The 26,833-nt window shown below is 43.3% G+C and overlaps 1 protein-coding gene across 1 annotated transcript in view; it reads right to left on the minus strand.

The window, feature by feature from the left end:
• Positions 1-925: 925 nt before the first annotated feature.
• b4galt5 (UDP-Gal:betaGlcNAc beta 1,4- galactosyltransferase, polypeptide 5) overlaps positions 926-26,833 on the minus strand; it is a 33,900-nt gene continuing 7,992 nt past the window's right edge. The window contains exons 2-9 of the mRNA XM_056590055.1: positions 11,999-12,118; positions 11,140-11,253; positions 10,221-10,348; positions 8,251-8,367; positions 7,663-7,850; positions 7,118-7,240; positions 6,431-6,532; positions 926-5,277 (exon numbers count right to left, since the gene is read on the minus strand). Of these exons, the coding sequence (XP_056446030.1) occupies positions 5,130-5,277; positions 6,431-6,532; positions 7,118-7,240; positions 7,663-7,850; positions 8,251-8,367; positions 10,221-10,348; positions 11,140-11,253; positions 11,999-12,118 (1,040 nt within the window). The 3' untranslated portion in view covers positions 926-5,129. The remainder of the gene's footprint in view (positions 5,278-6,430; positions 6,533-7,117; positions 7,241-7,662; positions 7,851-8,250; positions 8,368-10,220; positions 10,349-11,139; positions 11,254-11,998; positions 12,119-26,833) is intronic.

Genomic DNA, 26,833 nt, shown 5'->3' on the forward strand with positions numbered 1-26,833 from the left:
CTGTTCGCCCTGTAGGGGCTTATTCTCTCGATAATGACCGGCGTTCTATACATAATCCCTTGCATAATATCTATGTATTTATCTATGTATCTGTATAATCTGCTGCACACTCTCTTACTAGTCTCTACTCTCAAGGGTCTCAATGCGGCTTTGGTCCGTGTCTCCCCAACGTGACGTCATGCAATGCCTTCTGGGGGAAATTAGGATCAATAGCAAACTGGTAAAATAGTACCTATTTTTTCTTATAACACTCCGTTTTGCGACACCTAACAACATTAAATATAATAAATAACAGTTTAAATCTTAAATATCAACAAGCAACTTGCACGAATTCGTTGGAAAATAAACCCTGCAACAATGCCTTTAAGTTTTCAGTTTAAACTGAGTCAACTATTTTGACCCAGACCCTTGGGTAGCCTATGTTTGCTCCATATGTTTGGACTGTATTCCAAACTTCACTATCAAACTGGAACTGGAACTGGAACTCCAGTTTAAGTTCCAGTAAAGGCAGGGAGGACAATAGATAACAACAATGGACATTTTATTTATTTATTTATTTATTTATATTTATTTATATCTGTATTTTTGCACATCCATCTGCACTGTTTTTATGTGTGTTTTCGGCTGCTACTGGATACTTGAATTTCCCCCGGATTAATAAAGTATATATCTATCTATCTATCTATCTATCTATCACTTTTGCCATGATTTGAGTTCAATACAGGAACACTACAAATAAATATGATCATATCTTATCATTACCATAATTTTAAGATAATCAAATGGGTTTGCCGGTAATATAAATTCTAAAGCTAATATTTCATTTAAATGTTTCATATTTTGTTTTATTTAAATATATGAATGGCATGTAGCCAATGGAATGACATAAGCACAACAGAAGCAGATAGAAAATATAATTTCAAGTTTTGTTTTATTGGTGTACTTTGACAATAACAATGATGTTATAAAAGAAAATCTCCATCATACAAATTTCAATAATCAAAAGATAATATGTCAATACACAGATACACATAAGGCTGACATCAAGTTTTTTTTTAACAAGTGGCTTCGAATGGCTTCAATTCAAGGAGAAGGTGGCTCCTTACAATCAGAGAAGATATATTTCAACTTCAGCTTCTACATTTTTCTTTTGTAAGCTTTAATGAAAAACCAAAAAATTGAAATCTATTTGTTGGTGTAGATTTTGGAGTGGGTTGTGTTGCTAGTTAGTGTGCCAGTGTTGCATTCTAAGCTTCGTAAGCATATGGTGATTTTGGCTGACATAGAATTGTTAACATCCTACAGTGCCTTACCTTTGACCCAACAGCTGTCCTTATCAAAGGACAGCTGTCCTTATCTTAATAAGCATGAACTAGGCTATCTCATCTGTCGATCGATAACTTACATCCCACTCATAAGCCCTCCACGGTTACAGCATTTTTTAAGTAAGGGTTGGAGTAGGAGGAAGGCTTCCAGAATGTTCAGACTTGTGAAGTAGTACGCTCATTAAAAAGGCTATGCTGGCTAAGCCATGATATAAAAGCGTTGATGTAGCGATGCAAGCTTCACTAGCACTTGAATGGCACCAGATATACAGCCGGCCAAACCACTCCAAAGCCTTGTTTGTTAAGCTAGCATCTGTGGTGATTTTTAATTCCTCTAGAACTTGTAATTCGCTACACACACAACACTATTTACAATGGTCATTGTCTCAATATGAATAACATTTTTTTCAGTTTAAATAGATTTTTTGCTTATAAAAAAATAAAAAACTAGAGTTAAAAACACTGAAATAAATTAACAAAGCATTAAGGCTGCCCGTCTCGTCAGGTTACTCGCGGGTAACCGTCATTCAGACAGGCGCAGGATGGAGCAGGACAGGGCGTGAGAGTATGTGGCTATTGAGCACGTCTCTGTAAGAGCAGGCATTGCCTGAGCCTGGAATGTGGCGCTTCACACAACCGTGCACCTTTTAAACTCTTTTTCATGACTCCAAAAAACAAAACAACAAAAACACAAACTAAAGGCCATTTGACAGGTTGGATCACAGAAATGGCAATGGTTGACTGCTTTTCCCTGTCTGTAGATGCAGTTGACACAGGCTCTGTGTTTCACTTGCAGTGTTTGAACACCGGAAACAATTATAGTCCATACGCTGTAAAATATAAATAGGCCAGTCAGGGGGGTGTCATCACACATCCGATAGTCCGTCTCTCATATTAAATTATCCTCACATGTTCATTGAATGGTAAAAAATATGAAATAATGCATAATATACGTCCACTTCAAAAAAAAAAAAAATTCTAAATCAGGACCTGTGTGTTTTTAGGGTTTCTTTTTCTGACAGGTCAGCGATCTAACATCAAAAATCAAAAATGAAAATCAGTGCGGAAAAAAAAATGCTGGAATTTGTCTGGTTAGGACTGTAGGTCAACGGGATCCACCATCTCACTCAAACACACGTGGATAGGAAAACCACCCGGCTGCCGTGGTTCATGTCTCTCACTAAGCACCCTCAGCATGCTTCTCTGGGAGGCAAACAAGTGCTCCTGACTGATGAAAATCATTGAGACTGATGTGCTCCAGGCAGGACTGAGCACCCACTGCAGGCAACCATACATCCAGAACCACACATGCACGCACACGCACGCACGCACGCACGCACACGCACGCACGCACGCACACACGCACACACACACACACACACACACACACACACACACACACACACACACACACACACACACACACACACACACACACACACACACACACATTCTTTATGTCGGCTAGTGGTTTATTTTCCATCCGGTGGTTACAATATTGAAGGTGCTTAATGGAGGCAGTTGACAACCGGCACTTCCTGATAACTTTCTTCCTGTGGCTTTCAAACTTAATGGTTTCTTCCGGCGATTGACTGTTCAGCAGAATAATACGCAATACATCAGCATTGGGGATCCCATTCCAATTTAAATGAGACCCTTTAACCACAACTTCCAACTCCAATCATCTCAAGACCATTGTCAATCCCATTTCATTCATATGTTGAATTGAACAACATGGAACAGCACATGTATCACTCAAACAGGAACCTCACAAATCCCAATCAAATAAACACAATCCGCTTCAGTGCATCTGTATCGTCTACCGACTCAACTCAAAAAAAATCATAACAATCACAGAACACAATCCGTACAAGATCAAATAAATACTTTGAGGTCCAGCCTCAAATTCATTTTTTTTATATATTACCAGGGTAACACATCAGTTAATCTACAACCCACAGTATTCCAAAAAAGGCGATTTATGTGAAATGAAGTAGCTGTGTAATTATAAAATAGACAAGGTCAAGAGAAGGGAAGAACCTTAAGTATCCATCAACACTGTCCAGAACACACACAAACGTACGCACACACTCATATTCAAACACACACTGGGGAGAACAACGGGGTGCTTTTGTCTCTTTGTGGTGCTCTCTAAATCGTCATACTTGTTGTAGGGCCAAAGCACACTGCCTTTACCTCTGAATGACCTCCTACAGTCTTCACTAGTCATCGATTACGGCAGACTCGTCTCCAACGACATCAACAGTGCCTCGCTTTGGGACCTTAATGGGGACGTGTACATACAGTGTCATATAAACATAAAGGCAGCCTCTGATCAAAACGTGAGACACTCATACAGCATACGATACCAGGGGGGGGGGGGGGGTGTTCCACCAATCAGGACAAGAAAATGAAATCACACTGTAAACATAAATGAGAGTGGAAGCCAGCGTGCGCGCTTCTACGTCTGATTCTCTTCAACTCTGTGTGTGTGTGTGTGTGTGTGTGTGTGTGTGTGTGTGTGTGTGTGTGTGTGTGTGTGTGTGTGTGTGTGTGTGTGTGTGTGTGTGTGTGTGTGTGTGTGTGTGTGTGTGTGTGTGTGTGCGTGTGGCGTTAACAACGACATTAAAAAAACAACTTATTTTCGTCCTTCAAAGGCTGACCTTCGCGGCCGACGTCCATCTACAGATCCGGCGAACAGGATCTCTCTACGTGGCTATTTGCATAACTTTCAATAACTTAAACACACAGAGGCCCAGGGCCCCACCGTGCCACCCGGTGTTGACCGGGTGGATTGTTTGTTTAGGCGGAGGTGTTTCCGTCGGGGAGGTTTGCATACAGAGCAGGCTCTCTGCACTACTCGCGTTCTCCGTGTGTCAGCAGCCGCGTTAAAGCATCTTTATATTGAGTCAGTTTCTAAGTTCTGCCGTGAGCTCTGGCAGCTTATTGCTAATCAATGAATCTTTTGCACCCACACATATAAAAAGCCATTCCCCAAGCAGCCAAAAAAACAACAGATGCGCCATTTTTTGACAAACGTTGAGGCCTTTTCTGAAAATGGTGATGTGATCTGGAGTTCCTCCAAAAAAGCGGTTGATATTCGTTATGTGTCTGTACACTATTATTATACAGTGAACTTCCTAACTAAGGAACTTTTAGGAACTGTAAAAACTCTCACTTTCATTAAATCACTTTTATATATCTCTGTCTTTATATATGTCCCACTTCAGTTAAAAGTTTTGGCATACATTTTGCAGAACCAGCTGCAAGAATCCACTGTTGGTTTGCATGTGAATGACTTACGGGTGTAAATGCCACACAATTATACATATATATATATATATATATATATATATACATGCTAAGATAAACTCAATTGAAAGCCTCAGAAACCACATCCACACAGTTGAGTCTTAGTGTGCGGACCAGATAAGTGAAGCAGCCAGCTCCTGATTCCCGGATTAAGCGCTAATTTAACCAATCAGGGTATGAAGGGGAAGGTTGAAGGCCAAAATGGTGCGAAAGGCATGGTGGAGACCAGGTCCACGGATGAGAGGAGTGATGGAATGTGGCACAAAGTGCCGCATTGACCCTTCTTTACTCTCCCCGTGTGACACTGCTTAACCCCCCCGGACGAAAACACACAAAGGCCGAAAACAAAAAAACGAACAGAAAAATAATGAATTAAGAAAAAAAAAAAAAAAAAAAGAAGGTTCTTAGGCAGGGCTGCGTCTGGGAACATAGGTTTGAAATCCCAGCGGACGGTGGCTATCGCATGGGTTCTGAGATCTGGCGGCTGGTGCCTCAGTAGTCGGCGATGGGGGCCAGGTTCCTGGTGAGGCTGACTGATATGTTGGTGTAGAGGTGCCTCCTGGACACTTGGGGGGAGTAGTTGAGGTTGCTGAGGCCGTCCAACCCCTGGCGTTCCTTGGAGTGGCGTAACAGAGTGTACCTTCCGGGCAGAACGTAAAAAGGATATGAGACACGATGAACTTGAGCCAGTGGCTATGCTAGTAGCATCACGTTAGTGGATAGGAGTGGTCTTTAGGAGAACACGATTTAACAAGAGGAACAGGATGTGTTTCCAATGGTGTGAACTTGACATTATCCATATACAGTTTATGTGATGCGATAATTCAGAATCTTTTTTAGTTAGTACTTTGGAAGAGAATGGCGTGTTTGTATACAGAAGGAGTGACAATCACAAGCAACAAGAACGCTATTGAATTACAGCCCCCATATAAGTCACATGAAAAGTCTTTATCAGGAATGAAATTCCCTCTAAGTCACTACTCTCCCTTCCCATGTGACTGGCTTACATCACATTTGCTTAAGCCACATTCCAATGATCAACTCTCACGATTCAACCAAATCCTGACACGCGTGTGTTCGTCCACGTCTGTGTGTGTGTGTGTGTGTGTGTGTGTGTGTGTGTGTGTGTGTGTGTGTGTGTGTGTGTGTGTGTGTGTGTGTGTGTGTGTGTGTGTGTGTGTGTGTGTGTGTGTGTGTGTGTGTGTGTGTTTTTATGTGTGTGCGTTCACGTCTGTGTGTGTGCTTTCACGTGTGTTTGTGTTCACGTCTGTGTATGTGTGTGGGTGTTTGTATGTGTGTGTGTGTGTGTGTGTGTGTGTGTGAGTTTGTGTGTGTGTGTTCACACGCGTGTGTGTATGCGTTCACGTCTGTGTGTGTGTGTGTGTTTGTGTGTGTGTTCACACGTGTGTGTGTGTATGCGTTCACGTCTGTGTGTGTGCTTTCACGTGTGTGTGCGTTCACGTCTGTGTGTGTATGTGGGTGTTTGTATGTGTGTGTGTGTGTTTGTCTGTGTGTATGTGTGTTTGTGTGTGTGTTCACGTGTGTCTGTGTGTGTGCGTGCGTTCACGTCTGTGTGCGTTCACGTCTGTGTGTGTATGTGGGTGTTTGTATGTGTGTGTGTGTGTGTGTGTTTGTCTGTGTGTGTGTGTTTGTGTGTGTGTGTTCACGTGTGTCTGTGTGTGTGCGTGCGTTCACGTCTGTGTTTGTGTGTGTATGTGTGTGGGTGTGTGGGTGTTTGTGAGTGTGCGTTGTTCTTGAAATGCATGGGTATTGTATGGTGTGTAAACACTGACCTGCCCAGAAACTGAGCTTCCCCATGATGGTGATGAGGAATGGACATGTAGCGGCCAAGCTCTCCTGATGGGCGACTCACTGTGTAGTTGGCAAGCTGCACCCTGCAAATCAAAGTACCATTAGAAAAGAGACCAAAACGCTGGCCTTCCCAATAGCCAACCTCTGCGACAAAAACGGTGTTGTTGCCCAATGTTCGGGACATACTGTACATGCGTGGTAAAGAGACAAATTCAATAGACAGACCGAATCAATAGGCGTTGGGCAAATTCTTGCGAGGGAATACACAATGAGGCTTTTATCTCTGGAAAGAGGCATGGAACCCACTCACTTAGATCAGAGATAATGGAGAGGAGGGGCAGCGCTTCTAAAGCTACCTGGGGGCGACTGTACTGTAGGACATGGTAGTGTAAGGCAAACACAGAAGAGATGACTCATCGTTCTGAGCAAACCCAGCAAAGGACAATGACAGCTATATCACAGAGGCCATGTGTGTTTTGTGTTTGTGTGTTTGCGTGCGTGTGTTTGCATGTGTGTGTGTGCTAGCATAAATGTGTGAGTGAGTGTGTGCATGAATGAGTGTGTGCAACGTGTTTGTGTGTGTGTGTGTGTCCGAGGATGAGTGTGTGGAACGTGTGTGTGTGAGTGTGTGTGTGTGTGTGTGTGTGTGTGTGTTTATTTGCCCTCACCTGTTCCAGAGGTCATCATCCTCTCCTCCCCAGCCCCAGAATGCATTGGGAAATCCATTGATCTTCTTGTACTGCTCCACAGTGAGGCCGCTGACGCCCCCGAAGAACTCATTATAGGGAAGCCTGGAGGAAAACACATCAGAAACCATAATGAGCATTTAATTAACTCTATATTCTCTGGGTGTGAGATTGTAAACTGGTCAACACAAGATGAGAATTCATCGTCAGCGACACCAAGTTGAGCGTTGAAGACCCTTTTGGATTTTCAACCTTGTCTCTGAGCTGAAAGTTAAAACAATTTAAACCTTGACCCAGTCGACACTGATCCCTGGTTAAACATCCAATCAGATAACAGCTTTCTTTTTCATTCTGAAACCAGCGGAAACTAAATGCAGAAGGCTTTTTTTCTTATCTCTTAAGCTAAAGATATGTTTTCTGTGCAACAAAGTGTTAAACTGCCATCTGTTGCCCATCCTTATTCTGAGTCTCATCATGTGCTGACCCGCCTAACAGTTCTCCACTACGGTCTCGGCCGTGGGACCCACATGTAGGAGTATTTGTTGAGTTTGACGGCAAAGTGGCGTGGCATGTCGTTGCAGCCATAGTAGTTCCTGTCGTTCTCCATGAGGTGGTCCACGTCGTGGAACACCAGACAGTTCCAGTCCAGGTCCTTCATGGCCTCTTTGAAGCCCACGTTGAACAACATGGCTCGGTTGAACGGCTCCGTTCCCGTCTGGGGGCAGGACAAGAAAAAAGGGAGGGAAAACAGCAGTGGTTGAGGATTTGGATACTGGTTGTGTATGAATTTGGTGAAACATTGGAAAATAAATGCCAATTTGTCGACAGAAAATATAGGAGCTTCAACATTACAGGGTTGTATAGCTACACCTTTAACCTCTGATCGGTGCACATGCACCATCTATTGTTCCCTCCTAGTGTACTTGCGAGATGACGTGATGTGCTTAGGGAGGTGTGTTTGCTTGGGATTAAAGCTTGTGTGTTTGTGCGTGTGCGTGTGCGTGTGTGTGTGTGTGCGTGCATGCTTGCGTGCGTGCGTGCGTGTGTGTGTGTGTGTGTGTGGATGTGTCTGTCTGTGTGTGTGTATCTGTTTCTGTATGTGTGTGTGAACGTACCTGCTCTATGACATAGAAGGCGAACTGAAGCCTCTGTCTCTGCAGCACCGGCACCAGGTGCCTGAGGAGGATGGGCAAGTGTTCGTGTCGGTTCCGGAAGGGGATGAGGATGGCCACCTAGCAGGAGAACACACCGCAGCACATCGTTTAATTGGTGGATCCCAGGCGGTAGAGAGCAATCGGATTAGTGCCATGTGTTAAAAGGCTATGCTGCCACTGTATGGCACACCACACACCAGCACGCTCACAGAGGCAAGCACACACAGAAACACACTAATGGCTCTATCTCCCTTTCATTATCGGAGGTACAAAGTATTGACCGATTAGAGCGGTTTAATGTCACCTTGGAAAACAGAATTATTATTATTAGTTATTTTGGTTTGTATTTAAGTATGTATTCAAGCTAAACACAAAGTGGGAAAAAAAGAAAGGGAGAGGGAGAAATGGACATACACAAAGGGACATTTGGAATTCAAACCATGGGAGATAAAGGTGCATTGTCAGATCCCATGCTGTCCAACTGAGTAAACAAGTGCGAGAGAGAGAGATAGCAGGCAGGGCAACGCTGATAAACATCATAAAGGATTGGGAATGAGGGCCAGACGAGAGCGAGGTTGGAAACGGTTCGTGCAGTGGACTGTGGACTGGCAGGCAATGCTGTTTAGGCAATGAACATAAACACAAAGATAGTGCCTTCGGCTGGTTTCTTTGATCACCTGCCAACAACCTTGCATGTGTCATTCAATTATAGATAACTGCTTTGTATGACCCACCCTCTCTCGCTATTTCTGTCTTTCGCCCCCTCTCTCTCTTTTGGTCTCTTCGCCCCGCTCTTCCCCATTTTCTTTCAGACCCCACATTCCCCTGTGCCACATTCTCTTTGTACTCATACTCTTACTCCCAAACCCACACAAACAACACACGCACACACAGACACACACACAACCCCCCCCCCCCCACACACACACACACACACACACACACACGCACACGCACACGCACACGCGCGCGCGCACACGCGCGTGTGCACACAAACACACACACACAAACACACACACACACACACACACACACACACACACACACACACACACACACACACACACACACACACACACACACACACACACACACCGCTGCTACTGTCCAACCACAACAAGGACTAAACGGGTGTTGACTTCCTGGCTGGATGTGTGCTGACGTCCTGCTTCCAGTGTAGAGCCTAATGGCCCTCGTAGGCCTACCTAGCCCCCGGCTCCTGGCTACTATGAATACTATTAACACTGTGCTGACTAACAGCACAGTGGTGAGGCACAACATGCCTGGTGGTGCTTTTGCGTTGGGTGCATCTCATTATGTCCCTTTCTGTCTTTTCGTTTCCTGTCTAGAGGAAATGGTGGGCAGGATTCAAAACATAGGTTTGTTCCTCTATTTGCTCCGGTTCAGCCTACATCAGCGCCTTTAGTTTTCCTAGCAATCAAAGCTTTTTTAAAAGAACGTTTTTCATAAGGGGCTTCTGTCAAACATGGAACATGAAACCTTGCAATGTGAATGACGTGATTACCCAATCATATTGCACCCATCTTGCAACCCCTCCCCCAGAACAACCACAGGCAAGAATTGAGTTCTTCGGAATTTGGGATGATTTGGGATACGTTGAAATACATCATACAACATGCATGGGCAACTAAGCATTCCTCAGCATGTACATAGACCGCAATGGACTTCTAAGGTCTATGCAAAGTGATCTGCAGATCTGTGCAGGTTTCTTTTTTTATAGATGTGGTTCATCCAGTTAACACAGCCGCCAAAATCTCTAAACAAGTTGAGAGGGGATTTCTTTATAATGTTTGTGTAGAGATTTCAAGTTCTGCACTTGTTTTGCAGTTAACACATCCTGCCCACGTACGTAGGCACACACACACACACACACACACACACACGCACACAGACACAGACACTTTTAGTACCTTCCAGCGAGGTTGACAGTCTGTGGGCGTCCAGTAGCCGCCTGGGGCTAGACTAGGATCTGCTCTCAACAAGGAGTGTTCCACCTCATCCAGAAGTATCTCAGTCATGTTCACCTCCAACCTGCCCTCTGAGAGAGAGAGGGGGGGGGGGGGGGGGGGGGGAGAGAGAGAGAGAGAGAGAGTGGGAGAGACATAGAGAGGGGAAGGTAGGAAGGGGTGAGAAAGTTGGGAAAAGATAAAACAAGTTTTTAATTGTTTAGAATAGATATTTGAACAGAGACATGGGAGAAGGTAATAAACAAATAGTGATAAGGAAAAGCAAACGATAAGGAAAGGCCTGGGCAAAGTGAGCAGCACAGAGGAGGACTAGTGGGAATAACAAGGGTTCACTGTTTTTGAATGGGTCTTTAAATCCTTTGCTTGCATTAAAAGCCATTAAAAAAAGATAATTGATAATTTGAGATCAGAAGGACAAGATGGATTCTGTTGAATCTGTGAAATACCCTTCAAAGATTCAGCTAAAACCATTGCAGCATGGCCGACTTTTCTACTCCCAAAGTACATCTGCACTGTGTGTGAGGTCATTTTTTTTTTTTGTGCTCTCTTATTTTTGGTCATTACGGCAATTTCTGGAGAGTGTACTTTGTTTGTTGTCAGCCCCACTCCATGGTTGATTTGGAGGAAAGCATCTGCTGAAGTCGGTAAAGTCATTTCGGAAGTAATAATGGGCTCCAGCAGTCCTACTATGTGTCAGTAGATCTTCTGGTGGGGAGACGGCACAGAGCCAGGAACAGAAAGCAAAACACTGAAGGGGGCGGAGTTACGTCTCGTTTTCCTGACATGAAGCAAAAATAAACAAACCGCCCTGTTCACCTCGATTGAACCCCTGATTCGTGAAGTTAGAAGAGTGTAGTCTTACTCATGGTGGGCAGCCTCTCCGGGCACACCTGGGACGGCAGGTAGTTGAAGTCTTCTGGCAGATATGTGGTGGGCGGGGCCTCACTCTCGCTCGAGTTGAAGTCATAGGCATAGTCTGAGGATCCCACACACAGACACACACACACACACGCTCACATCAATATTTAAAAGCACCGTGTTTTACGGCAGCGCAACTGCAATGTAGTTTAGCTTACATACCGGCCATCTGTTCCCAGAGCAAAGCTCAACAACTCAGCCATGCCATCTCCACATGCATTAAATAGAAGATTCATGTGTGCCTGAAAACTTTGTATCTCAACCCATCCTACAGCTCTCTCTTTCGGCTGGCTATCTTTTGCTCATTGTGACTGGATGTGCGTGGTGCATACTTTAGAAGGCTTCGAAGAGTTTGCTGCAATACTATTCTGCTCATGTATCACCCACTGCACTCCTAAACACCCCTCGACCCCTTTAGACTCCTACTTGTGAGGGCTTTAGGTTTGCGGGGGTGTCATTGGCCTTTGACACTTTGATATTTAAACTTAGATTAAGGGCTATAAATAGTCAATGGACTTGAAGCGTGTGTGCCTGTGTGTATGTTAGTTGTTGTGTGTGTGTGTGTGTGTGTGTGTGTGTGTGTGTGTGTGTGTGTGTGTGAGAGTATGCGTAGGTGTGTGTGTGAGTGCGGATGTGCGCTTGTGTTGGCATGGATAATTCTGTGTATGTTTGTAGTTGAATGTGTTTGAACATGTGTGTGTGTATGTGTGTGTGTGTGTGTGTGTGTGTGTGTGTGTGTGTGTGTGTGTGTGTGTGTGTGTGTGTGTGTGTGTGTGTGTGTGTGTGTGTTTGTGTGTCCTCACCAGTGCCGTTGTTGCTGTGCGCTCCTCTCACGACCTGCTCCAGAACCTGGGCTCCGATGTTCTTTACGTTTTCCCTGATCTGTATTCCCCGTGCCTGGACCATGAAAACATACTCGTTGACTGTGGAAAACAAGCACACACAGAGGAGGGAACGTTAATCCTTTATTTTTTGCTCATGCCCACTAACGTGCTTCTTGCATTCCTTATAATAGCATGTAAAAAGTGTGTTCATCCTATTCTGTCACCCTCAAATCGGGGGCTGAAAGATGTTTTTGGGGTTACGATTTTGAGGGGTCACGAGATGATTTCCAAATTGTCTAAAAAGTGTTATTTACCTTTCATATTTTCATATAACACAGCAAAAAAGCCTCTTATCTCATTCAAACTGTGTTCGTGCATGTGTGCAGTTAGAGCTACAAGCCAAAGTGCGTGCCATCATAGCGATGATGGTATGATGGCTGATTCCTCCTCACTCTCTCTCCCTCTCTCCCTCGCTCTCTCTCTCTCTCTCTCTCTCTCGTAGAGAACAAAGGAGGGTCATCCATATGTTAAAGCAAGATAAGCATTGAAGAAAAGAAGGCATGAGGTCTATTCCGTGGTTGGGTTCTGCTTTCCAGCTGGTTGCGGTCTCCATTGATTTCCTGTCTTTGCTACTTCATGAGCAAGGGGTTTCATCGCTACATTTAAGATAAAAAAGGCTTCTCTACAAAAGCTGCTTACCCAGAGGATTGTAATCTATCGAACAAGCGAGAGAGAAAGAAAGTGAGGAAGGGACAGAGATATATGGATACGAAAGCATAAAGAGAGAGAAACTGGAGTTTGTTTAGCTGTATATTTTGCTTTCGTGATATACATTTTGGCAAGCCCCTTCATCAGTGTGAAACTAAAACCTGGAGAGAAGTAGTGATAACTTATTATAACAAAGTTATTGATATGGTTAATTCACACGTAAAGCATTTATACTGAAATAAAAGAGCTTTGTTCATGAAATGTGAAATCAGCCAGATATAAAATATTGGGGCAGCTCATTATAGGCTGGCTCATTATTCTCAGTATGGACTTGGGCTGTGAAAGTGTATTTGAGTAGATGAGTACTGGTCCAGCATCTTATAAATACAAAATATAATATGTTGATATTAAGTATCTTTATCTTTAAAATTTCGGCTGAATATTGTTGTCCTTGTTCGACAAATTTACAATAATGACCCCCCACCGGCCGCCAGGAACATCCTAACATCAAAAGAAAGGAAGGAGGAACTAAAGGCTTGATCTCAGGTGAAAGTCTGTGTAGGGTTGCATACCTTTCGAAGACACTTGGCTTCCAAGAGAAGCCGTCTACTCTGTATAGCCATCGGCAAATTAAGAACCCTGGCCAAAACGATAGCCTAATTTATATGCCCTTCAAACGGATACGCTGCCTAGAAGTATATCCCACTTGCTCTACAACAATAAAAGGTGTGTTGCCAGTGGAGCTCCGGTGTGAATACATCTATTAAAAAGATGAAAAAGATTTTCGATATGTGTATACTGGCAAAAATGATCTCAAAAAGAACACCAGTACGGACATCATGGGGTAGATGAAGGGGCTTAGGAAGAAATGGGCAGTCGCAAATCCTTGAGCTTATCAAGAGATGCATGTGATTAGCTGTCCATGACAGTTTTACAACATTGGTGTAAAAGTGAATTGCACATGGAAACAGTAGGGGCACCCAATCGTAAACATAACAATTCTTAAAATGTGATGCTTATTCCCTGCTATATTGCTTGTATGCCTGCCTGCTTCATAACCACCTGAATCGTTTTTCACCCTCTCTCGTTCTCATTGTCCTATCTTTCTCTGTATTGTTGTTTTGGAGTATTTGTAAGTATGCATGTACTGTACTGTCCATTTGTAGCTTTTTTGTTTTGTGTTTTTGTAAAGCGTCTTTGGGTACCGAGAAAAGCGCTATATAAAACCTATGTATTATTATTATTATTATTATTATTATTATCTGTCTGCCTCTATCACCTGGTTCACAAAGGTATTGCTGTCAAAAGAAAAATGGGTCAAAGACCAACAATGTCTATTTAGAATGTAGGCTCTCGGTTTCTGAAAGGCCTGGAGCCAGCAATGAAGTAAAATAAGTTGTTGGTTTACAACCCACAGCATGAGGACCATGCGGAAGCAATCATATGGAGTAAACAGATCCCATGTGGTCTAAAGACTCTCGTTGATTCAATTCTCGGAATTTAAAATTCCGAGAATTGGAGGAAAGAAAGTCTTTTTTCCTCTCTTTTTCTTCTGCATTCTTCATATGGTTCATGAAGCATTCCAGAGTTTTATTCGACCAGGATTGGTTTCATTTACTAAAATACGCATAATTTACATCTATGTGTTACAATTGACATGCAAAATCCCCGCCGGGTTGTGGCCCATGTGTAGCGCCTGCGCCATCTGATAGGAAAAGAGCCAAGAAGCTTTTGGACTGAAAACAAGGGCGGCCAGCAGCACCGTCCCAGCTCCACTACATTAACTACATGGACGTGAGTCATCTAATCCACACCAATATACAAAGAAAGCCTCATTGGCCACAAATGAAGGTATAACCCTTCAGAGCATTACTATTATACCCTACTCTACAGTAACCCTAACCTTAGACTCCATTTGAGCTGAGGCTGAGACTTTTTGTATTGTCTATAATTTCTGAGAAAACCACCCCTTCGAAACACTTTCATTACAACCACCGTCCACAGCGCTGAACGCTGACGCGTCCAAAATACACCACTACAATCTAGGCCTCGTGTCCAAACGAAGTCAAAGTGAATTAAGTGGAGATCAGGGCACGGACTAGCCTGGCTCCACCCGCCTACTTCTTCTCAATTAGAATTTCCCTTTGGTACTACGTCTGGGTCTGCGGTATGTTAGTGGGTTTTCTACGTTCAAATTTTCTGCGTCAAATCAGCAAACAGAGGTAGTGGCTGAGAACAATGACGTTAAAGTCAGCTCTCATGGACGGACATCTTCACGCACACTGTGTGTTTGGTTTTGTTAACAGCCTGCGCGCAACGTGATTCCCGGCCAAACGTTAGCGATTGGTTATGGCAGATCCAGAGTGGCACTGGGCAGATCCAATAGTTGTAAACTTCAACAGACACCTGCATTCAAGTGAGTTGACGTTTGTCAATTGAGTTGCTCCGGACTCCCTGTGCAAATGAAATGAAGTACGAGAGTCTGGCAGGCTAGGCACGGACACCACTAAGAAGCTAGTTAGCCAGCTCTACCAGCAGCAGAAATTGAGCAGGGAAAGTGGTTGGCCTGAACCTTGTTCATCGTCTCTCTTGCTGTACACTTGCGACCGTCGACATCCACACTAGGTACTGATTGCTAGGGCCTGGGTTACACTGGCAATAAAGCCAGATTGTGTTCTATTTCTCATACACATACACACCAGACACTGGATATTTCACAAGCAAAAGGAGAAGAAGAGGGGAGAGTGCTTTTTCGGTGCATAAATAAGGGAGGTGGCAGACGCGAGGTATCTATTTTCATCGACTACCCAGGGACTTGTTGTGAGGCAATATGGCGATGTGCCGGTAGTCTGTCTGGGATTTTTGTGTATGATTCACTACTTCACTCATTGAACAACGTGTTCAGCAGGTCGTAGAGACTCACTCAAACCACAAGACTCCTGTGATAACATTTAGCAGCATTCTGACTGAAGCAGGCTAGCCTTTGAACAGTGCCTAATACTGGTCGATATAAATAAGGAATCTGAAAATAAATGCGTAGTATCTATATGTATATCTGTGTGTGTGTGTGTGTGTGTGTGTGTGTGTGTGTGTGTGTGTGTGTGTGTGTGTGTGTGTGTGTGTGTGTGTGTGTGTGTGTGTGTGTGTGTGTGTGTGTGTGTGTGTGTGCCTGTGGAACTCAGGTTACGATAGTTAAAACGCTTGCAGACATCTAGAGATGCAGAGTAGACAGGATGTGCAGTTGAGGTAACGGTCACATGGGCTTGGGCAATTGGCTTTGCACACAGACACAGACGCACGTCTTTCAGTAGCCACTCCTTTTAAAATCCCCTAATTACTAAGTATAAACCTGGGAAATATATGGTTATTTATAATATACCACTGCCAAATAAGAGGTAAATACAGAGAAACTACTGCTGAAATACTAACAAAATGCTCCACTGCTACACACATATTGTGAACGTTTTAGGTTACTAATAAATCATGTATAATTGCATACTTCCAAGGAATGTAGGCAATCAATTCAAGTGACAATTGTAGTTATCCCAAGTTTATGTTAGCTGCAGCCCAAGTTTACTGTAATTAAGTAATATGAATGAAGAGAGTACTTTCTATTAAAGTACCTCCATAGTAATTGGTCATGGCTCCATCCATTTCTAAAGGTTTTATTACATTTTCCTAACTATACAAATGTTTTTATTTAAGTTGAAACATTACATCAATACTTCCATTATATTGCCAGGCTCTGACCATGTCCCTAGTAACTGGTTGTTATTTTTCAATGCACTAAACACAAACTTAACCATATATATTTTCTGCAACATTTAATGAGTGAATTGTCCAGTTTTACCTTGTAATGTTGTGGAAAATATCCTTCATTATTTGGATAAGGGAAAATATTATTACGAGTTTAGAGTTTTATTGTAGCCGAAATTCAAATACGTTTTTATATTGTAAATCACGGATCAAGTTGTCGGTCCATCACGTTACTTGTCCTACCTAAAGCAAGCTCTGCATTTCAATTGGACAGGGTGGCAGTAATACATACAAGCTCATACATTATTTTGGACTGCTTTTCAACTCTATTCAACTACAAGAGGAAGGGCCTTTCATCCATTTATTTGGAACAAACATCAATGGTACAGTATCAGTTGAGGAGGTGACAACTTGAGAGCCCCTTCAATTGTTGGCTTCATAGACATTCTTTCTTGAACTCATGTCTGCAGATTTACTTTAGGACAGCTCTCTGAGTTCAATGAAAAAAAGGTGAGAACTGAGAAGGTGAGGTTATGCAACAAGAACAAAACATGTTCAGCATGTTACAAATGTTTTGGGAAGTTCAACTCTTAAACACTGCTACGTGGGAAAAGGAAGTGTGCATTGACAAATAAATGAAGGTATTGCCATGTTATCACAGACACACCAGACATGCCTTAAGGCTTAATGCCTTAATGTTATGATAAGAAAGGGTTATGTTACTCTTTTTGAACTGAACAAGCTGATCACAGAGGTCCCTTACAAGTGGACGGACAGAACTGACCGCCCAAATGCTGTCCCATCCAACTCAGGAGAACTGGTCTTTGTTGCATCTGCTACCTTTCATGGTCGGTTCCAAAGTGCCAGAAAGTGAACCATTGTGGCTTGTTCTAATGGTCCTGGAAGACTGTGTCAAACTAGCAGTTCTCCAGTTTCTCCACACAGAGGACAATATTCATTACCTTGACTCAAAGATATCAGACCACAGGCAAAGATCTACTCACAGGCCTTCCCAGAGACAAAACTTTGTCCTGAAAACCATTTCCTTGCGCATTACCCAGGGCTTATCAAGGCTTATGGGCCATTAGAAGTTCTGTGACCTATGCACTTTAACGCATAACACAGCTTTTTTAAAGGTATAGTTAGACAGACCAACTGTACTGTAAAAGGCTTCCTTGTTCAGATCAGAGCAGTATAACTTCGATTCGTTGCAGAACACATGTGGTCGAAGGTCGCATTCAATGCATGGAAAAGGAAATGAATAGTTTCAAGGCATATGGTAAGAGCCTAGTTATACCCCAGAAATAAACACTGCTTCCTTTTCAATTTCAGTTTCAGCTTACTTACTGAGTGAATTGTCACGTTTACTGAGGAATGTTATCTTTAGTTATGATCTAAAGTGAATAAAAAAAATGCAGGAGTTAATGATCTGCAAGAACGTACACAGTATTTAAGAAGGAACCCTAGAGGACTTTTTTTCCTATGGGGGTTTGGAACAAGATAAGTATGGATGTCCTTTAGAAATAAGATAAACAATTCCATAGTTTATAAGTTGAAATAAATAACCCTTCATAAACAGATTTATTGTTAAGTCATTTATAGATAAACTTGGGCTGTTACCAACAAAATCCCTGTGTAAATTAAATAGCGACTTGAAATGGTGGGTACTATAGGAGATGTTTCTATGAATTGATTCCTAGGAAGTATGCATTAATATCAGAATTATTATCAACCAAAAATGGTAACAATTACATGTTACTTTGTTGAGTTGCTGGGTAATAGTGGAGGTTTTTCTTAGTATTTCAGCTTTAGTTTCTCAGTAATTACTTAATATTTACCAGTGGTAATCACCCGATAATATATTATATTTTAGCATACATTAACCGGGTCACAGTAACTAGGGGACGGTAAAAGTAAGTGTAACCTTTTGTTCTACCAATGAAACGACTTGCAAAATATGCACTCAGACATACCACCCAGTTCTGCAAGCGGGCCTAGACGCCAATACCATGATGAATCAAGACTCTTACCCACTATAAATACAGACACACACACACACATACATGAGGACTCTATTACACCCCGGTAACCCGTCATCCGTGACAGGGAACCTTGACTGACCTTGTCCTCTACAGCTCTTCCCGTACGCACAGTCCTCCTGCCAAGTCCACTCCCCTGCGTCCTCTTTCGCAGAGCATCTCTCTCTCTCTCTCTCCCCCTCTCTCTCTCTCTCCCTCTCTCTCCCCCTCTATCTCTCTCTCTCCCCCCCTCTCTCTCTCTCTCTCTCCCCACCACTGCCTCGTATGTATTCACTTTTCACTCGGTTCCAATTTCTACTCCCCCTCTTTCGGAGGGATCTTGCGGATATATCGGGTTTATCGAACGCCCCCACTCAAAGGCATGGGATGGGCCCATGGACCTTGGTGCCTTCCACACAGTCCATGGCCAAACAGAAAAAGAATATGGATTCAATGTTACAGGTAAACACACACACACACACAGACACACACAGACATACACACACACACACACACACACACACACACACACACACACACACACACACACACACACACACACACACACACACACACACACACACACACACACACACACACACACACACACACACACACACACACACACACACACACACACACACACACACACCAAACAGAACCTGCTTGCTGCAAGGGGCTTATGGTGCAGTCTAAACTGACAATTTTCTTGCAGTTAGCATTTATGTGTCCCTGATATAGACACACACAAACAAACACACACACACACACACACACACACACACACATACACATGAAACACACGCACAGGCACACACACAGACATACACAAACACACTCAGGAAACTCATACGTAAGCACAGACTCACATACACAACCATAGGGGAGGAAAGAGAGAGATTGAAGAAAATATCAAAAACAGAAATTATTTGAATAAACAAATCTGATTGCTCACCCCCCAAACCTCTGAATCATTTCAAGGCGGCAGACGTTTTGCTGATCTACATGACTGGTCTTCTGAGGAAACCATTCAACCCTGTCTGACTATGTCCCTTACACACTATTATAAATGTAGTGTCCACACTTGAACTTGTGTCTGCTTACACATTGTTTCCTCAAAAGAAGCATGCATAAATATATTTATGTGTATATATATGCACACTGTATATTGTTTAACATTGAAAGAAAATTGCTCTTTTGGCCAGTTATTTATGTATTGGTTGCTATCTGTTTAATCTAAAAATGGCTTGAAGGAGCAATTCAGAATCCTTCTCAGAGAAATCCAGGGCTGCCTTTCACTAGCACGCCATTGTAAGTGGATACCTAAAATAACCTCATCTTAGAGGAATCTTAGAGGAAACTTTTTGTCTACAGCTTATGACTGAATGACTAGAATGAATAAATAAGTAAGTAGATTGGAATGATTTGCACCCACTCAAGTCAAATATGAACCAGATTCCCAAACTGACGCATTGAGTGACTTGAAAGCTGTTACTATGCTGCACTTTCCGGAATCTGTCACTTCCTCTGACCCTGGTTCCTCTCACGCTGTGGCTCACAGCATTTTGCTATCTCTCTTCCCTTCCAACCCCCCCCCTAGCTACCCCACTCTTCTCCCTCATTTCTACCATCCCCCTCTCTCTTCCCCCTCATCCTAGTCACCTGACCACGGACACTGTGATGGGCATGAGAACCTGCCCCCAGCGATGGGAGTTGCCCACGTAGATTTGGAGTGTGCACTGGGAGAGGAGTCACATGCGCATCGCATCGACGCTAGTGGTCTGCCTTCCTTTGGTCACATGATGAGGCCAGGTCATGACTGGATCATGAGGCTTTGGATTTGGCTGCTTTTGATTCATGTAGGTGCAAGTGTACCCACACACAAATGTACATACACACAAACGCACACACTTGCATGAAAACCTAATTGAAACTAGGACTGTGGCTATAATGCCATACATGGACTATATGCATCAAAGTTGTAAAAAAATGAATGCAAGCGAGGATTTAGGAGGGTTTCACCACCTTTTACATCATCAGGGCCACTAGGGTCCCTTTACAAGCTCTCGGCCCCTCGAGGCTCAGCACACAAGATAGATAAGTTATTGAAATAAGTGGTTCTCTGTTGCACTCCCCTTGTGTGACGTGTCACATCAGCCCCCACGTCCCCGGAGCCTTCCAGTCGTATAACACCATACGCTTCATATTTTATCTCTCTCTGTCTCATACGCCATGACCTAAGGAGGGAAGGAGACGCTTTACGTCACACGCGAGGATTGGGAAACACTATCGCTGTTGGGTGTTCCTTGACTACTTGCTCGGTGGAACTTATTGCACAATGAGGCGATGAGTCAGAATTGGGACATAAATGAGCTCCTCAGTTAGGAAAAATCAAATGGGGAATTTCTTCTGTGTGCGCGTTTGAACTTGTCAAAGGAGTGTTAGACCACTTAACATTTGTACAATACAAGAAAGATCTTTATCTCTCTATTAGAGGACATCTATTTAAGAGACTATTTGAAATCACAATTAAATGTCCCCGGCACTCTGCCAAGTAATGTAGACTACGGCTCCATGCCCACCATGTGTGGTATACTCAAGACCACAAATACAATTACCCTAAGTCGGTTAACTTTAATCAGGGGTGATTGGTGTGAATGCGGCCATTCAAAGCCATGTGGGTTCTTAGTTGTGTAACTTGTCAGTATCACTCTGGGATCTTCCGATGGGTCAACTTGGCACAGGAAATATGTGCTCTATACCATGGACATGCGCATGGGGCCATGACTGTAAAGAGGGGTCCCAGTAAAGAGGGGTAGGGCTCATATACCGTTTCACAATATGTTCACTATCCTAGGGACTTTTGACCACCATTTCCTTTTCAACAGATACTAATCATGGCTTTAACTGAACCCATTTACGACCCATCATATCTATATTCTACCGATGTTAAAACCACAAGGACTTTCCGTTGATGGCGAGGTCGTTCTCTTGCTGTCGGTTGGAAGATTCATCTGAACAAAAGGCGTAACACTAATGAATGTCTCTGGTTAATCAATAACACTGATCAATGGACAATGTATGTTTCTCTGTACAAGCGGGCATTGATCTCGCCATGTACTCCGTACCCACAGAGGTGTGTCCGTAGACATACTAGCTGCAATACCAGCAGTAACTCGCCATGCATTCAAAAGGATATAAGTATATGAGGGCATGCTGTAAGATAATGCAGTATTGACTACATTTCTGACTATTATTCTGAAAGTGCAATTGGTACAATGCGTCATAACAGAATTCTTTTGACTGATAGATTAAAATAGAGCAACAGCCTCTGTCAGACACACACTGTGTTTGCACACCGTGCGTGCACACATGCATGCACTCATGCACACAGGTACACACACACACACACAAACACGCACTCACGCACACACACAGGCTGCAACTGTGATTGTAAAAAGAGAATTGTCTCATACAATTCATTCTGCCTCTCCATCTGTTTTTCCAACTTTAATTTTGAATATGTATGCGTGTGTGTGTGTGACTGTTCCCGGCCATTGCCAATGTTTGTGTGTGCCAAGCCAAGCCACAACATGAGCGAGAAATGCAAGACCAGACGGGGGAGACAGGAGTTACATAAACAACTCGGTGGTGCCCAATGCCTGGCGCTTCCGCTCTGCAGAGAAAAGACAGACCACGACAGATCAGAGAAAGGGAGAGCGTCACTAGACGAATAAGGAGACTGACTAAAAGAGAGAGAGAGAGAGAGCGAAAGAGAGAAAGAGACACACATACACACACACACACACATAGAGAGAAATTAATATCTGCAGATTTTTTCCTACGAGCAGTGTCTGTGCGTGTGTGTGTGCGTGTGTGTGTGTGCGTGTGTGCGTGTGTGCGTGTGTGCGTGTGTGCGTGTGTGTGTGTGTGTGTGGTTGAATGTTCCCTTTTTCTATGGGAAACAGTTGACGCCGACCGCACATGTTTTCTCCCAGCAGCCCCAATCATATGTCTGGTTTGATCTGCCTGATTCTGGTTTCTCAGTCCCTAGCTCCGCCGCTGTATTCCTCTCCGCGTGGTTAACAGGTTAACAGGTCATAACATGGAGAGTATATCTTTTTTATTCATACAGGTAAAAAATAAAATCTAGAATGCTCATAAATAATTCACTCAATTCTGAGCCATCCCACCTAAAACGACAGAAATGTAGACATAACTGGAGTTGGTTAAGTCATGAGTCTTCCAGTAATGTTAAGTAACACCTTTCCTGCTCCGCCCTCGCACCAACGGGCAGGCCGCCCTGCTGACTCCTGTCCTGGGCCCCCCCCCCGTCTCATCCCCCTCATCATCTCAGAAAAGCCTCCTTCATTTCTAAATGGCACTGTCTGAGATCATAATCCCTTTATCACTGGTTAAATCCTAACACACACACACACACACACACACACACACACACACACACACACACACACACACACACACACACACACACACACACACACACACACACACACACACACACACACACACACACATATGCACACACATATGCACACACACACACACATATGCACACACATGCAGAGACACATGCACATGCACACATATTCAGTGTATACGCTGAGAATATACAAACGAAGCACATACACAGATCCTGCTACAGGTGGAAGGGAAGAGAGGTAACAAAATGCTGTAAGCCACAGCGTGAGAAGAACCAGGGTCAGAGGAAGTGACAGGTTCCGCAAAGTGCAGCATAGTAGCAGCTTTCCAGTCACTCAGTGCGTCAGTGTGGCAATCTGGATCATATTTGAGTTGGGTGGGTGCCAATCATTCCAATCGACTGTCTTATTTATCCATTCTAGTCATTCAATCATAAGCATCAGACAAAAAGTTATTTTTTTGGCAGGTCTGATTCTTCTAAGATGAGGTTATTTTAGGCTTCCACTTACAATGGCATGCTAGTGAAAGGCAGCCTTGGATTTCTCTGAGAATGTTTCTGAATTGCTCCTTCAAGCCATTTTTGGATTAAACAGATACCAACCAATACAGAAATAACTGGCAAAAAGAGCAGCTTTCTTTCAATGTTAAACAATATATACAGTGTGCATATATATACACATATGTATCAATAAATGTATGCATGCTTCTTCTGAGGAAACAATGTGTAAGCAGACACATGATCAAGTTTGAACACTACATTGATAATAAAGTGTCCACGTTCCTAACAAATGGGAACTGCAACATAATCATTGTAGTACGTATATGGAGGGAGTCCCTTTCTCCATATATTATCTACAAGGAATTTATGAAAAATACAGACTTTTTGTAAACATCTAAATGGACTTTAATGTAACGTTTAACAAAAATGGTTTAGGAAAAGCGTGTAGGTTTGATGGGTGTGTCAAAAAAAAGCACTAATCATTTTGTTAATTGAATTTTAATCAGGCATCATGATATAGAAAGCACTTGAAAACAATCAGCTATCTACTGCCACTCGGACCATTGGATCAGCCTCACGACTGATTTGCGCAGGTCTGATTCCTCTAAGATGAGCTTATTTAAGGTATCCAAAATTAGGCTGAGCCAATATCTGTTTCCTGTTAGTCTTTGCTTTTTGTCTGTTTTTCGTCCGTTTGGGCGCGGCATTCAACATTCCCCTTGGACACTTTGGTTAGCCAGCAAGGCCTTTCGGATTAACCAACGCCCCCGCTGTGCTTACAGCCTCGGTCATCGATGTGCTCTGAGATAAACTCAACCGGTCTATCTTTGTTTACATTTATGACATTTTGATGACAGCCTCTCCCCTGCCTTGGCCCCACAGAGCGTCAACCTGCTGCGTCACCACCCTCATTCGAGTTGGAGTCTGAGGTCAGGTCAGACAAGCCAAGGGACACTTGCCTGACCTAGTAACGGTCCCCCCCAAATTGCCTGTTTGTTCCTGGTGCTTCCGCTCCCAGGTTATCCAGTGGGCTTGTTTCACACACCTCAGCTGTCATTCTGGGGTCGAACGGACCATTGAATTCCTCCGAAATCACTTTTGGCCGACGTCCATGGATGATGAGGCTAAGTCGTTTATGGCTGCCTGCTCTATCTGTGCCCGGAACAAGACACCCTCCAAACCTCACTCTGGTTTTGTCTGTCCTCTGCCCGTCCCTAATCGTCCATGGTCCCATATCGCTCTGCATTTTGTCACTCGTCCCTATTTTGGTAAGATGATCATTATCCCCATCATTAATTGTTTTTCCAAAGTTTAACCTTTACTCGCTTATGCCTTCACTACCTTGAGCTAGGAAGACCGCCGATCTCATGGTTGACCGTGTATGACGGCCACCTTAACTACATTGTGGATCCTGCGGCTGTTGGATGTGCGCTGCCGGGGTCACAGGTCACAGTTTTCAGTATTTAGTGGAATGAGAGGGTTACAGACCAAAGGAGCATTCGTAGATACCTTGTTCCCAGAACCTGGACCCCGATCTGAACCGGGACCCCAACCGTACACGCCCAACGGGTGACAGACTTCACAATCTACACTTCAACGTAGCCTTGGCCGGTCTCGCTCATCCTCTTTGACTGTATGTGTTTGGTTGTGTGTGAATTGAAACTCTCCGCCACTTAGGATTACAGTAATTTTCTGAAGTTAACTGTAATAATGTATTCTGACTTCGTGTTCTTTGTTCTCAAGTTCCTCATGCGGGTTTCTGGCTTAACTGGTTACCTGTCTGCACGCCTGTTTATCCGCCTGCCTTGTCTACACAGGGTCATTCATTTCATGTCTAGTTATAAAATCAGATAACATGCAACGAGACACACACACAGACACACACACACAGACACACACACACAGACACAGATACGTGCACACACAGACCCCCACACCTATTTGCCTGTTACTCCCCCTTCAGAACTGCGATGACTGTCCACAGCTGGGGGTTACCCCTGTTCGTTGAACTCTTAGGCTGGGGCAGTGTCTACTCCACGGTACTGCTGCCATACGAGTGACATATAGACAGACACAGCACATTCCTGGCTGTACAGTGTCACAGGTTCATATATTTGGTGTGAGCACAACATTGGTATGAATAGTAAAACAGCCTCCAGCAATATATATATTACATATAGCTCAATAAGTTCATTCAGTTCGGACAGTATAGGCAGAAATGACAAAAAATATATAGATATATAGTTTCTACTTTCTAGCTTTTTGCTTTCCAGTGTTCGTTTGTTTTCATGGATTCTGTGCTAGATATTTGTTTGTATTCATTCAGTTCTGTTCTGTTACTTTTCTAACTCACTCATTCTGTTGACCTTTTTAATTTCTATCAATGTCCCGTACTTCCCCTTGTGTACTTTGAGACATTTTTATGCCCCTGTAATGGATTTGACTGAGTCTATTCATAACCAACGCAAATGCTGTTCCGGCTGACATGGGTGTTGGATGGTTATTTATGCAAATGTTGATCACAGTGTCACTTGACCAGTTACCACCACCTTGGTTAATCCGACGGTAACCACTTTTTGGATGCTATGAAAACACAAAACACGGTTGACATTATCGATGACAACAACCCCTGGTGCAGTCCTCACATAAAAATAAAAATGTAATCAGTGTGTTACAGATATAGTTGGCCACTGCTAAGCCCACAGACGACACCCCTCTAGCGCGAGACTATGTGTACAGGGTTGGATTTATACAGGAAGTTTTTTTTTTCTGATAACACAGATGTCCTAGAGAAAAGTTATGTTTAAGTTATTAATAACCCCCGGCTTTGATAATGGAAGGTCCTGGGCTGCTTAATAAAGTCTAACTGAGGTGTGTGGTGCAATGCTGTCGAGCGTGGCCATTTTGTTTAGAGCTTGATCTGAGACAGGTGTTTGATCAATGTTTGTAATGTAATAAAAATCCGGGATTACAGACATTTGAGAATAACATTATTTTTCGTAGCATGTGCTCAAGATTGAGACTCTGTTTTGTGAAGCAAATATGTGCATGTATGTGTGTTACAAGATGGCATAACATTTGATATGCTTATGGTTTGGTATTGGTACGGTTAAATCCAGTATAAATCAGGTTTTTTTGTAACCTGCAAACCAGATGAATCTGCCAGCTCATGTTCGATTTGCCATGACAAACATATGTGTCTGGTCCCCCTCCCGTTTAGACGGATCAGCCGACCTGGCCCGGTTCGGGCATTTATCTGATATGGGGCGGGTTTATTACGATAACACAGAGGAGCACCATATTGGAGAGCCATAGAGGATATTTTCCTAATCAACCAAGATTGCTGTCAATAATATTTCCCACATTTCTGATTGGTTGTAGGTCTACCCA

Source organism: Gadus chalcogrammus, chromosome 1 (assembly GCF_026213295.1).
Source record: "Gadus chalcogrammus isolate NIFS_2021 chromosome 1, NIFS_Gcha_1.0, whole genome shotgun sequence".
Lineage (NCBI taxonomy): Eukaryota > Metazoa > Chordata > Actinopteri > Gadiformes > Gadidae > Gadus > Gadus chalcogrammus.